This window comes from Sebastes fasciatus, chromosome 20 (assembly GCF_043250625.1).
Source record: "Sebastes fasciatus isolate fSebFas1 chromosome 20, fSebFas1.pri, whole genome shotgun sequence".
NCBI lineage: Eukaryota > Metazoa > Chordata > Actinopteri > Perciformes > Sebastidae > Sebastes > Sebastes fasciatus.
The window spans coordinates 7,034,078-7,047,752 of record NC_133814.1 but is presented as its reverse complement, the minus strand read 5'-3'; the positions used below and the strand labels follow the sequence as shown (position 1 = coordinate 7,047,752).

The window sequence follows — 13,675 nt, the reverse complement described above, 5'->3', positions numbered from 1 at the left end:
TAATAATCGACTAATTCCCAGGGATTTTCGAATAGCATTTTTGCTTGGAATGCACATCCCTAGATCAAAGCGGTTGATCAACCGACGAACACAGTTTAAGTGGCTAAAATGAACGAGATTAGCAACCTTACCTTTTGGTTTGGTTTTGTCTACCTTGAGAATAAGGTGATCCAGTATGAAACTCTGAATCTAAATTCACAGTGTTGAATCCATTGTAGAAGATAGAGAGAAATACAAACATCCACACCCCCCCAGTCACCTCAGTAGATCAGTATGTAATGAACAAGCCATGATGTGTTTGACAGCTTTGTTGAATGGAAACACGTGCTCAGCTCATGCTCTTGCGGTGGACTACTACTCCCATCTCTAGCTGAGTAATCACGCTTTTTTATTTGTCCACACACCCGCCTTTCACTGGGAACCACAAGTTCACTCCTGTTCTGACTGTAGGCATTGCTGCACAGCTTCCTGGGAAATGTAGGAAACCACTATCTAAATAGACAAAGCATGAGAGGCGATACACAAGGAAAGAGAATGATATAATTGAGTGCAAAAAAAGGCACCAAACTGATTGTCTTTGACAAGTGAGAGAATCCAAAGGGGGATTTTTAAAGGATTTAGTGCAACTGTGATTCCGTGTCGGTGTGTGTGGACATTTGGAAGCACAACCTGTATCAAGAAGTCGTCCAGCTGCCGGTGTTGAATGTCTTTCAGCTCGTTAGACTCGGCTTTGGCCTGAAGTTTTAATATCGGCTCCAGCACCACATACGATGGGGGAGATTATTGTTCGGCTGATGGCTTTATGGAAATGGAGGGGGGAGCCTGTAATTTCACTCACAGCAATGAATGACAAGAATGATTCACAGCTGAGATCGACAGGAGCTCCTCGTCGGTGGTCGCTCATTACGTCTCACCAGAGCTCTATGCAGATGTCCTATTATCCGGTAATAGTCCCTCCACTCCTGCTCAATGACTTCCCCTTGGCCTGAGCTATAACCCGACTAATCTTTTCTCTAACTGAGCTGCAGCACAGACACGTTATTTCACACTATATGTCATTTGAGTAAAGTGAACAGGGGAAGACCGAGTGTGTAGACGGATAATTGAGAGAAGCAGACGTGCTATAAAACTACCAATCAAGACTTCTGTTCACCTCAAAAGGACTTTACTAGAGCTAGACCATTATCCCTTTTGCCCTTTTTTTTTTATTTTACAAGATTATATTTCATGACAACATTTAGAATTTACCACCACCCAATACTCATTTTACTGAGTAGAGTATGCGCGCATCATAATGTAAATCAATGGCACCTTCTGTGTTGAAATCGGCAGGACGAGAACTAGTTAACGTTAGCTGTTTGCAGCCGGTAAGCAGCACAGTCCTGCACGGAATTAACCGCATTAACGTTAACTAGCCCTCGCCAACACGGATTTGTTGTTCAAAATGTAGTAACATCAGGGAAGGTCTTGGGCCTCGCTGTCTCACAGCGGGACTAAAGCCATCGTCCACACTGGGAACGTCAGGAGCGCGTGGCGGCTGCGTTACCTGTTGTTTTTTTTATTTCGGCGTCCGTGTTAACAGGCTCGGCCGCTATTCAGCTGCGTCCCTTCTAGAGAAATCGAGGTCTCGCCTATGTTTGACGCGAGCCGCGCGCGGGTTCACAGCAGTGAAGGTGATCTATTGACTGTGTATTAACATCATATCAGCAACATTACGACAGTTTCAATGTCTCAATCTGTAAAAAAAAAAATGTTACGGAGATGAAAAAAGTAAAGACTTATTTTTAAAACAACACTTCCTGCTTTCATTTCAAAATAAAAACCCTCAAGCATTTTTTTCTGTCTGAGACATGCAGCTTTGACCTCAGTATTTTAGCATGTTATCATGTATCTAAAGCATCAAGTGCATGTTCAAGACTCTTTAACAGGGTTCTCGTTTTAAAACGAGTCAGCTGGAAACATAAAAAATCAGCTGGAGACAGTGTTTCCAACCAAATCATAAAGCTAATGTTAGCTTCATTAGCTAGCTAGGCACAGCTGATACAATCTTCCAGCTTCAGTTGGTACAAAATCTATAGTCGTGGGCTAGAAACGTGCCTGCTTCTGTGTCTATAATCCGTCTAAAGTCAATGACCCATTGTTTAAAAAATTACCATAAATTTCAAGTGGTCAATGTGCCACCATTATCATTGTAAGCTGCATTCTGCACCGAGTGAGAACGGAGAGAACGGGTCAATTAACTTTGTGATAGTCATCAAACGGGCCTTTTTTTTGTGGGGGTGAACTTGTGCTGGTGAATTCTACAGCCTCAGCACTTAATACAATGAGGTGAGGAGCTATTCAGCGCAGGATTAAGTGCTATTGTTACTATGTGGGCACCAGTAAGAAGCAGGAAGGTGCTGAGGTTTTGAGTTCGTGCTTCACCTGACCAGCTCAGCAGCTTTAAAATGCATAACCCCCACTGGAAAAGAAATGATTATTGTTTTGTGTTGACACTTCATATTAAAAGGTGTCACTGCAAACTGCCTCATGTGCACTGGTGCGCTCACTGGCTCTCACAGAGACGGAGAGATGTCTCGTTTATATTTCCACTGGAGCGGTTAAGCAGGAAAACCCCTTTCGCTCTCCAAAATCCTTCATTTACCCATAAACCCATTAACCAGCAAACAACAGGATGAGTGGAGGCTTTGGCTCACTATTCTGCGGCTTCCCCTCTGTTTGTGTAGCTCTGTTGTTCGATCTATCAGGCTCTCTGTCTGTTAGTAGGTGGCCCGCTACATTCAGACCACTTATTATATGTGAAGTCTGTTTAAAAAGCATGTGAGCACACTCATCAGCGAGTAATAGCATCCCTTTCTGGTTTGTCTGTCTCTGTTCATTGAGGGCATGTGTGTGTGTCTGAGTATAAGAAGAGAGCCTTACCTATGAGGATCCTAGCGCCATCTTGTGGTGTTCAAGTTGCACTAATTCCCTTTTAAGGCTCTTTTCTACAGAGGCTCCAGTGGCGCAATCGGTCAGCGCGCGGTACTTATAAGACAGTAACCTGCAGAGTGATGCCGAGGTTGTGAGTTCAAGCCTCACCTGGAGCAGAGAAGTTTTAACCTGAGCTGTCAGTCACAGGAGTTGCACTGATAATGACGCGTGAATGAATCACTCAGAGCAGACAGAATGTGTCATTGTTGAGGGAAACCAAACAGATGTCAGTGTGGTGCTTGTTACACACGTCGATTCCACATGGATTGATGTTAGATTAAGGTTTATATTTAGCAAAATTCCCACATTCCACGTGAACTCTTTCAAATAAGACCATCCGTGTGAAGACAGCATCTGGCTTTGTGTACTGAATAAATAACAAGCTGTTGTTCTACATATTAAAGCCATATTATTCCTATTGAGTCACAGCTCATTTGGCTTAGCCCACATCTAGTGTATCCATTAGCTCGCGCTGTCAACCACCAGCTGTGGATATATAGCCGCTCATCCAGATGTGACAGACGTAGCTGCTTCATTCCTGTTGTCATGTCAGAGCGTCAGTTAGTTAGTTTGACCAGTCAGGTGTAAATAAAGATATATATGTCATATATATGGCAACCATTTCTTTTAATTTTGCTTAACGAAGGTTGACACAAACATGTTAATAGATATTTTTGACAGTTAGCCTACCTCTAGTCTCGTAAGGCAAGAGCCTGGAAGACGTTCAAACTGTTCAAATGTCAAATAAAAACCCACAAATTGGCATCGTCAAGGTAACATGATATGTCACCCCATTCATATTTATACCATTTCAAGCCCTTGCAGCCTCTCACACTCAACCATTCACCAGGTGACGTCAGTCAAGTCCCTGAGGGTTCAGGGTTAAAAGCTTTAGGGGGACATTGGGATTGGACCCTGCACACCATCGTCAGCTTCTTTTAAGAGGAAATGCTGCAGTCATGAACATGGATGTGAGCGAGTAATGGCATCCCTTTCTGCTCTGTTTCTGTTAATGTAGGGGCTATTTAGGCAGTATAGGAAGAGACCCTTACCTATGAGAATCCTCGTGCCATGTTGTGGTGTTGAAGATGCACTAATGCCCTTCCAAAATACTACTAAATTGTCTACACTTCAGAGGCTCCAGTGGCGCAATCGGTCAGCGCGCGGTACTTATAAGACAGTAACCTGCAGAGTGATGCCGAGGTTGTGAGTTCGAGCCTCACCTGGAGCAGTTAAATTTTAACATGGGCTGTCAATCACAGGAGAGATGCTGATATTCTACATGAATCAGAGCAGGCAGACTTTGGGCTCTTCTCATTTCTCGATTTTTTTTTGTGTCTCCTCACTCCTCGATCCTCCGGCTTGTGACCCGGAAAGCCATCTCAGCGCTCCATCTTGAAGGACGTCCCAATTTCTAAAACGAATCTCGACGAGCGAGGATCAAGAAGGGTGTCTTTTGGTGCCTGTGACATATAAAAGAGGCGTGACACACAGCTGGAATAGCCTCAAACCATGGCAGGACTCTGTGCACGATTGCTCAAGTGCTATTGTTACTATGTGGCACCAGTAAGAAGCAGGAAGGTGCTGAGGTTTTGACTTCGTTCTTCACCTGACCAGCTCAGCAGCTTTAAAAATGCATAACCCCCACTGGAAAAGAAATGATTATTGTTTGTGTTGGCACTTCATATTAAAAGGTGTCACTGCAAACTGCCTCATGTGCACTGGTCCGCTCACTGGCTCTCACAGAGACGGAGAGATGTCTCGTTTATATTTCCACTGGAGCGGTTAAGCAGGAAAAACCCTTTCGCTCTCCAAAATCCTTCTTTTTACCCATAAACCCATTAACCAGCAAACAACAGGATGAGTGGAGGCTTTGGCTCACTATTCTGCGGCTTTCCCTCTGTTTGTGTAGCTCTGTTGTGCGATCTATCTCACTCAGACCACTTATTATATGTAAAGTCTGTTTAACAAGCATGTGAGCACACTCATCAGTGAGTAATAGCATCCCTTTCTGTTCTGTCTGTCTCTGTTCATTGATGGCAGTATACAGTATGTGTTGTCTGAGTGCAAGAAGAAAGCCTTACCTATGAGAATGCACACTGATCCATTGTCTTTTCTGCGGAGGCTCCAGTGGCGCAATCGGTCAGCGCGCGGTACTTATAAGACAGTAACCTGCAGAGTGATGCCGAGGTTGTGAGTTCGAGCCTCACCTGGAGCAGCGAGGTTTTAACCTGGTGGTTGAGGTAAAGTCTTCGTCTAAAGACACTGATCACTGGCGTCAGATGCCTTAATAAAGAAAAAGGTGTGCATGTGGTTGACGAAAGCTGCGATCAACAGCTCACTCGGATCATGTGGTTATCACATGTGACGCTGAATCACATTACTTACAGTGATTTGATCATTTGACAACAAAAACACAACATGTTCCTGCTGCATGTGTTGACTTCTATTTGAAGGTATTTTGATTTTCAGTTGGAAGTCTCACATGGAAATCTCTCCAGATGTTGAACTGACAAGATACAAGTTTGTCCCTACTCTGATGCATGATGCTTCTGTCATGTTAATCAATGGCCAGTGAGACTGGAGTCAATGTGTGGAGTTAATCAAGATAGTGAGACTCTACTGATGAGCTCCAGTGGCGCAATCGGTCAGCGCGCGGTACTTATAAGACAGTAGCCTGCAGAGCGATGCCGAGGTTGTGAGTTTGAGCCTCACCTGGAGCAGAGAAGTTTTAGACAGAGTAACTCCCTTTGCCGCAGGCTTTGTAACTTTGCAGAACTGTTACATGCACAAAAAATTATATAAGACACTAAAGGAAAGGGGAAAATGCACAAACAGGTCCTCTTTAATATGAATCCACTAAGCACTACACTGACATCTGTTTGGTCTCCCTCAACAATGACATGTTCCGTCTGCTCAGAGAGTGATTCATTCACACAGATGATCAGCATGTCAGAGTATCTCCTGTGATTGACAGCTCAGGTTAACACTTCTCTGCTCCAGGTGAGGCTCGAACTCACAACCTCGGCATCACTCTGCAGGTTACTGTCTTATAAGTACCGCGCGCTGACCGATTGCGCCACTGGAGCCTCTGCAGACAGAACTTGTCATTGTCATCAAATCTGAGTTTGGTGCTCATTACACACAATTCCACCCTGCATTGATATTAAATTAAGATTTATATCTAGCTAAATTTCAAATTATCGACTTTTTCCAATCAAGGCATCTTTGTTAAGACACAACACCTGGCTGTGTTCACTGAACAAATAAGCTGTTGTTCAAAACATTATTGCTGCCTTGTGATGCAGGGTTATTTAGAGAAGATCCCGAGGACGGCTGGCAGACTAGTAGCTTTAAACATTTGGATGAAGCAGTTTGTTTATTCAGGCATTTTGCCTCCACACTGGATCTGTCTGAGCCCCACACCATGGGGACACGTGGATTACTGTCGCACTGTAATTACTCAACAAAGCTGGTCAGTTTTTGGCTTTTGAAGGCTGGAATACTTTTGCCCGTCATGATGTGTCTGCGATTTTGACTTGTTGTCCTACAAACCCACTTCCTGTGTGTGTGTGTTGTCCAGCTGGCAGGCGTAGGGGGAGCTAGCGAGCATGGATGAGCCAGGCAGGAGGAACAGCAGCCTGCAGAGGAAAAAGCCGCCATGGCTCAAACTGGACATCCCCACCATCCAGCTGACGCTGGACGACACGCCGCCCGCGCTCACCCAGGTAAAAAAAACAACAGAAGAGTCAAATACAAGTCAGAATAGTAAATCTGTATTCAGAGTATTTTTGTGTGCATGCATGAAAGTTAATTCTTAATGTTTGAAAAAAAGCTTTTACTTGTTTATTTCTCAGACTTTTCAGAATTCACATAACAAGGCATCATCTCTCTGTGTGTGTGTGTGTGTGTGTGTGTGTGTGTGTGTGTGTGTGTGTGTGTGTGTGTGCTGCAGCCAGTAAAGCGCCTGCGCAGTGTCAGCATGCCAGGTGAAAACCCCCAGACCTGCATCGCTGCCTTGGAAACTTCCAACAACTACCTCAGACCTCCTCCTCTGGAGAGATTGCCCTCCTTCACACAGTCCATTAAAAGGTTAGACACACACACTAACACACACACACACACACACACACACATTCATTAGAGCCTCTTTTCTTTCCTCTCTGCTGATTCCTTCCAGCTGCTAATTTCCTACGACCTGAGTCTGTTGTATACTTTCTAATCCTAATAATTCTTCTCCACTAATAAATCTTTTCAAAAACTAATTTAAACTGCCGCCTCCTTTCTGATTTAACACAAATTAATCTTGCTCTCTTTTCTTCTCTCTTGTCCTCCCTTTTTTTCTTTGATTTTTTGCCTTCTTCTTCCTTCATACTTTGGCTTTCCCCCACTGCCTCCCTGTCCTCTTCTCTACACGCTGCGATGTGCGTTAAATGAGAAAAGGGTGCGCTTCGAGCGGGTCAACACAGTTCCTCCAAAGGGCCCGAGGGAGCCCAGGAGGGTGACAAGCGTCCGAAGGCGCTCCTGCATCCCCAAAATACTGACCCGACGGCGTTCATCTATACCCAAACAGATCATCAGGTACAAAGAGAGGTGGAGCAGGGAGGGAGGGAGCTGATAACAGCAGTTTGAAGTTGGTACAGAAGTTTCTATTTGAAACAGTATGGTGGACCGCAATATTGACCACATGGTGTGAGGCAGACCAAGTCGTGGGCCCATACTAGCACTTTAATTTAAGTGCTAGTGACGAGTCAAAAGTTTCCAAAGATATAAAATATGTGAGGTTTATTTTTGGGACAGAATCTTAAAATTTAAAACAGAAACATCAATTTGTTTAATATTTATATATTTAATAAATGCAAAAATAAATAAATACATTTCAAAGATAAAATAAAGCTATGAATAATGCTTTAAAGCTGCATTCACTTATTTTTTGTATAATATAAATATAAAACATAAATTAACATTTCTGTTTTAAATTGCTTCTTTATTTATTTGCTTTTGTAGTAATTCCCCTATATATACATAAGTAAATACATACAATTCAATTATGAATAAATGCATTTAAAAATTAAATTAAAATAAATAAGAATAAATGCCAAAATAAATAAATAAATGTCAAAGTTAATATAAATGAATAAATAAAGGGGAAAATTAAATAAAAGAGTAGATATATAGGGGAAGTAATTCAAAGGTAAATAAATAAAGAAGCAAATTAAAACATAAATATCAATTTATGTCACATTTGATCAATTAATTAATGCCTACATTTATTTTTAATTAATTATTTTTGGTACATTTAATGGTGTATGTACTGTATATGTATTCATCTAGCAATTTACTTATATCTTTATTTGTTTATATTTTATTTTGGCAGGTGCCGTCCTCCATACTCTACATATGTTGTCAGATATTTTCAGAACAAATAAAATAGAGCTTCACTGCAGAAAATAACATTGTTGAAAATGATATACAAGGCAGGTTGAGGAAAAATGAATACATCAAAAAAACATACCATTTCTTGCAACACCTTTTCCGCATCCTTGATGTCTGCATTGACTGAGTTTTGCCCCAAAAGTCCCATTAGGCCGCCTTTGTGCCTCAGATGTGACGCTTTGAACAAAAAGTCTATGACACATAAGCTCTCACGCACACACACACACACACACACGGTGTATCAGTGTCGGTCCAGGTGGCACCGGGACCACATGGTTCGAGGCAGACAAAATAACACAATTACTCATACGGACTATCTGTGTGTTTCACACAGCATGTCGGCCACATCAAAGCGTTAACATTGGATGTAAATGTTTGAACTAAAACCTGGAGACACTGCCTTCAAAGGAGCGTCTTAATGTCTTAACTTTCTCATGCTGAGCCTCGCATGTGTGTGTGTGTGTGAGAGAGAAACTGAATTAATGCTTTTGATGTCTATGAGAGAATTAATGGGATTTAGAGAAAGTTAGTGTGTGTGTGTCTGTGTGTGTACAGGAGGTTAGCCGACGTACCTCCTCCTCCTCAAAAGAGCTGTGTACAAATACCGGATAAATCCTCGCTCTTCAAACAAAGTGTACATCGGTGGGTGATTTGCTGCAAACTTCTAGCTCGTGGGATAACTAGGAGGACACCCTAGTGTTTGTTGCTCTGGTGGACAACAGATAAAAAAAGCTCTTTATGAGTCATTTTCCATGTTAAGGAGCCATTAATTTTGACAGATCAGGTCCACAGTTAATGATTTATTCCAGTCACACTGATGCTTGTAATGATAGGTGTTTAAACGCTCCATTGGGCTTCTTTTAACTGCTGCTGACGTGAATACATAGCTACAAAGCAAGGTGGGGTTCACGGTAAATGTTTGCGGTAATGCTGCTCAAAGTGTACGAGTGTGTATGTGTGTGTGTGTGTCATGTCCAGGCATGTCCCTCCTCTGTCTCTCCTCCCCTCCTAATGTGTATGAAGTCCCATCCTTCCTTCTAATCTCCCATTTCCTGTTGAGTGCTGGTGTGGAACTGGTGTTTAGACACACTCCTGCAAAAACAAGGCCGAGACAGAGAGAGAAGGAGCTCATTGATAGCGATCGTTGGGGCTCTGAACGGGGGGTGGTGGTGGGAGGGGGGGGGTTGGATATTCAGCTTGACAAGGACCAGAGCTGCTGTCTTCTTTGCCCAGTAGGTCACATCCTTTTTAACTGGAGGAGGGATACTGGGAGGCCCTCCAGCTACTGACACATTCACACACTCTCTCACACATACACAAGGCGTATGGGAAACTTGTGCTGTGTGCCGGTGGTTGACACAAGGTCAGAAAATTTAAGCTCCATCAGTGCGCTGAGTGAGAGAGTCCAGCTGGTGGAAGACTGGAAGTCCTCTTTCAGGGATCAGATTCCCGTCTGAACCGAGGAAATCAACGGCAGCTTTCCTCCAGCACTTTGATTAACCTGGAGCTCACTGAGCAGGACGGTGGGGGGGGGGAGATGTTAACACAGAGTCTGGACATGCAGTGATCATCCTCTCTTTTTTGCGTAACATCGAGTGTTACAAGGTACCGCTCTGGCCTGGATATCGGAGGAAATCCCCTTATGGAACGCGGTGTATATGTGTGATCTGCTGAGGATCAGTTTGCGTTCAGAGGATCAGGGTTTAATACGGGTCCCGGGGGGTAAGTGGGGACAGTTGGACATGTTGCTGATGCTGGTGATGGAGGACGGACAGCTCCACAGTCCCTGCCCCCCTCAGGTATGACCCTGACCCTGACCCCCTCCTGGAGCTCTCTGGACAGGTGAGTGTGCTCAACGGGGCAAACCAGACCAGAACAAATATGTTGTTAGACACTTTGGCCAGTGGATGGAAATGTTGCACCCCTGTTCATGTGTTTCATTTCTTGCAGCAGGATTAAGTTTTTCTTAAAATAGAATATAAGATTTAGCTGAGACTGGTCGCTCATGTTTTAATAGTTGTTGGTCTTAAGTTTTGGGGGTTTTACGGAACTATGATTTATGATTGCATGTAATACTACTCGCCCTCTCTAGCAGCAGTGGGGAAGGTTATATTCAGATACTTTAAGGCACTGGTTCCTAACCTTGGGGTTAAGTTAGAGGTCGCCAGGCTTTCTTGATTTTAAGGGGTGTAAGACAACATTTTAAAAAATATACAGTTGGCCTACATCAAGATTTTTTGAATCTGTGATTAAAACTAAATGAAAGTTGGATTATTGTTTAAGGTATGAACAGGATAAGGGCACGATGAAGACCTGAACACAAGCTATCTTCACAGAGCCTTCCCTCTCTGCTAAACAGCCTCATCCTGCATCAGAAAAATACAGTTAAAACAACCAAAGAGCTGATAGAACAATGGCCAAGCACCAGGGAGGAGAAAACACTGAATTTATCAAAAAAAAGAAGCCTATTAGGAATGTATGTATTTCGTGAAAATTTTGATTTTTCATTTGGATAATTATCGTGCCAAAAATAGACAAATATTCTGACTTTCCTGAGGAGTTTTCTTTTTGTCATGGTGTCGAACAGCATTTAGATCAGAATGACACCAAAAACTTCCCCCATTTAGTCCCAGAAATAAGGAAATTATTTTCAGCACTTAGCCTTTCTTTAGGGCAGGGAGACCGTCCATACATACCCAGTGATCGGGAACCTGACATTTATGCCCTTTCATAAAGAATTGACTTACAAAACAGTAGTGAACTCTGGGAAGAATAAAATAAAAGTTGAAAACGTCCTTACAGCTTTTTGTTCAGTGTTTAGTAAAAATTCTCTTTGGTGGATTTATCCAATCATAAAAACTCAATACCCACCATCAATGTCCATATTTACTTTCTCTATTTGTTCACTGGTAGTGTTTGTTTAGTATTAAGTGTTTTGTACCCCTTGGCCTTTTCTCTCTGATGAAATGGATGCTGTCATAAGCCTGTAATTACAGCACAGTAGATTGCTGCTCCGTGTGTACCAGCCTTACCTTCAGGATATGAAAGCGAATTCATGCGGCTTCACATTAGCTTTAATCATTGACGGGTGATGGATTTGTGCTGTCGAAAATATTTTATTTATGGTTCCGTGTGGTCGAATGTGACATGCGTTGCCTGTCGGTGCATGCGCGCGCACAGTCAAACACCCGCTTATCTAAACAAACACAAACAAATGTCATCTGTCTTGAAAGAGTCACATCGTGGGCGAGAGTTTGCATCATGTTTTTCCCGTCAGTAGTGGATGTTATGTTGATTGTAATCTGTATTTAACAAAGATTCTGTATTCATATTATGACCTCCTCTCCTCCTCCTTCTCACTGTCAGAGGCTCAGTCTGACTCCCGTCTCTTTCTGCTTTTCCAAACCTGTCTTCTTTCTGCAACATTCCTCTTTGGGAGGACAACAATCATGGCCGCGTCACCCCCTCCCTGCCCCTGTGCAGCCTTAAAAGGATTCCCCAGCTGGCGTCTTTCTTGATGATGAGGCCTGAGTGTTTATTACTGAGTGTTCTCCTCTCCAAACAGTTTCCCCCAGTGTGGCCTCCCGCCTCCCGGTCGGTTAACATGCAGCCTGGCACGCAGGCACTGTTTCGTGGGAAGAAAAGGGCACCTGGATGCACATTTATTTAGTTCAAATTAGAAACACACAAACAGCCAAGTCAGTCCATGAACTGCGGGACTATCAGGCAACATCTGCTTCTTTACCGCGGACAGAACAGAGGGCAATAGGTCGAGTGAGGATCAAGACAGTATTTTTTCATTCAGGCTCTCTAAGCTGGGTTGCAAGCGTCCATGCAATCACATAATGTAGAAAGAGGGAGCTGAATCAGTTAGGATTTCTTTGCCTGATATGTTGTATTAGTTTAATAAGCTGACTGGTTATAGGTTTCACTGTGCTGTTAATGCTGGCCCCCATTTTAGCTTGATGTTTCATTATCTAATCACTTCCACAACCGTCATCCAGGATAAAGTCTAAGCTGATTTATGCTATTGACATCAATCTAATTTGGTAAATTTGCCTTCTCTTTATTACATAAACTAGTTGTTCAAACTGGTCAAAGTTTCTGTCTTGTTGCCGTTTTAAATTATTTTTGTATTAAAGGGGCCACGTCTAATGGCAGAAATGGAATATAATACTATAGGGATGTCACGATACTTGAAATTTAGTAGTTGACACCAATACCAGTGAAATTCGACAATTCTTGATACCAATTTGATACCACGCTAAAAAACAAAAGTAAAACATTAAATTACATGTACTTCAACATCCACTCCTTTATTACCGTTTGCATCCTGTTTTTTGTCAGGAAGTTAAACGGGTCATAATTCCCTCTCTATTATCTATTTTATATTGCTGTGAAAACATTTCCTTCAAACAACTGGATTTATTCAAGTTTCTTGCCAAAGACTACATTTTACAAGATTACATTTGAACACATCATGATAACGTTAGAATATACCTTTGCCTAATATCCTCGTTTTCTACTGAATAGAGCTTTATCGCATCATAATGTAAATCAACGGCACATCCCGTGTTGAAATCGGCAGGACGAGAGCTAGTTAACGTTAGCTGTTAGCAGCCGGTAAGCAGCACAGTCCTTCACGCCGCTAACAGCTAACGTTAACTAGCTCTCGTCCTGCCGATTTCAACACAGATTTGTTGTTTGCAATGTAGCATTATCTGGGAAAAAATAGGGTGCGCCCAAACATATTTTCTGTCGACGACGGGACGCCGTTAGTCTCAAGCCCTGTCAGTACCTGTGGTACTGTAGAAAAACGAGGACTGTCACATTTACAAAATTTTAGCATTGACTTGGTACCGAAGTATCGGTTTTCGTGACATCCCTATAATATTAATAAGTATGTGTTTTTTTGTATAGTCACCTGAAAATAAGAGTGAGAGAGTGTTTTCGTTACCTTAGAATGAGCCGTTTATATCTACATACGGAGCGGGTCTTCTTCACGTAGCTAGCCGCCATGTTTCTACAGTAGCCCAGAATGGACAAACCAAACACTGGCTCTAGAGAGGGCCATTCGCGTTTTCATGTTGACCACCGTAGTTCTCCTACACACTTGGCACACGGGAGAAGTTTCAGTCGGTTGCAATCTGCAACCTCACCACTAGATGCCGCCAGATCCTACACACTGCACCTTTAACTAATGTTAAACCATGCTTTTTGGCTTTCTGTTTAGTATTTAAGGTACCAAAGAAAAAAGTGTAAGGTT

The 13,675-nt window shown here is 42.7% G+C and overlaps 1 protein-coding gene and 5 non-coding genes across 15 annotated transcripts in view; 5 read left to right on the top strand and 1 right to left on the bottom strand.

Annotated features, from left to right (window-relative positions):
* Positions 1–13,675, top strand: part of rhbdf1b (rhomboid 5 homolog 1b (Drosophila)) — a 45,700-nt gene that overhangs the window by 19,238 nt on the left and 12,787 nt on the right. For 5 of the 10 annotated variants that reach the window (XM_074619531.1, XM_074619527.1, XM_074619529.1 and 2 more), the window contains exons 2-4: positions 6,557–6,701; positions 6,929–7,065; positions 7,417–7,554. In XM_074619531.1, the coding sequence (XP_074475632.1) occupies positions 6,585–6,701; positions 6,929–7,065; positions 7,417–7,554 (392 nt within the window). In that variant the 5' untranslated portion in view covers positions 6,557–6,584. Of the gene's footprint in view, positions 1–6,556; positions 6,702–6,928; positions 7,066–7,416; positions 7,555–9,647; positions 10,252–13,675 lie in introns of those variants that run through there. The other 5 variants (XM_074619533.1, XM_074619530.1, XM_074619528.1 and 2 more) reach the window with 2 other exon arrangements.
* trnai-uau (transfer RNA isoleucine (anticodon UAU)) lies at positions 2,996–3,089 on the top strand. Its single transcript has 2 exons — positions 2,996–3,033; positions 3,054–3,089. It is a non-coding gene; the product is annotated as a tRNA-Ile (tRNA).
* trnai-uau (transfer RNA isoleucine (anticodon UAU)) lies at positions 4,111–4,204 on the top strand. The gene is made up of 2 exons: positions 4,111–4,148; positions 4,169–4,204. It is a non-coding gene; the product is annotated as a tRNA-Ile (tRNA).
* On the top strand, positions 5,098–5,191 carry trnai-uau (transfer RNA isoleucine (anticodon UAU)). Its single transcript has 2 exons — positions 5,098–5,135; positions 5,156–5,191. It is a non-coding gene; the product is annotated as a tRNA-Ile (tRNA).
* Positions 5,603–5,696, top strand: trnai-uau (transfer RNA isoleucine (anticodon UAU)). Its single transcript has 2 exons — positions 5,603–5,640; positions 5,661–5,696. It is a non-coding gene; the product is annotated as a tRNA-Ile (tRNA).
* Positions 5,969–6,062, bottom strand: trnai-uau (transfer RNA isoleucine (anticodon UAU)). Its single transcript has 2 exons — positions 6,025–6,062; positions 5,969–6,004 (listed from the first exon to the last, which is right to left on the bottom strand). It is a non-coding gene; the product is annotated as a tRNA-Ile (tRNA).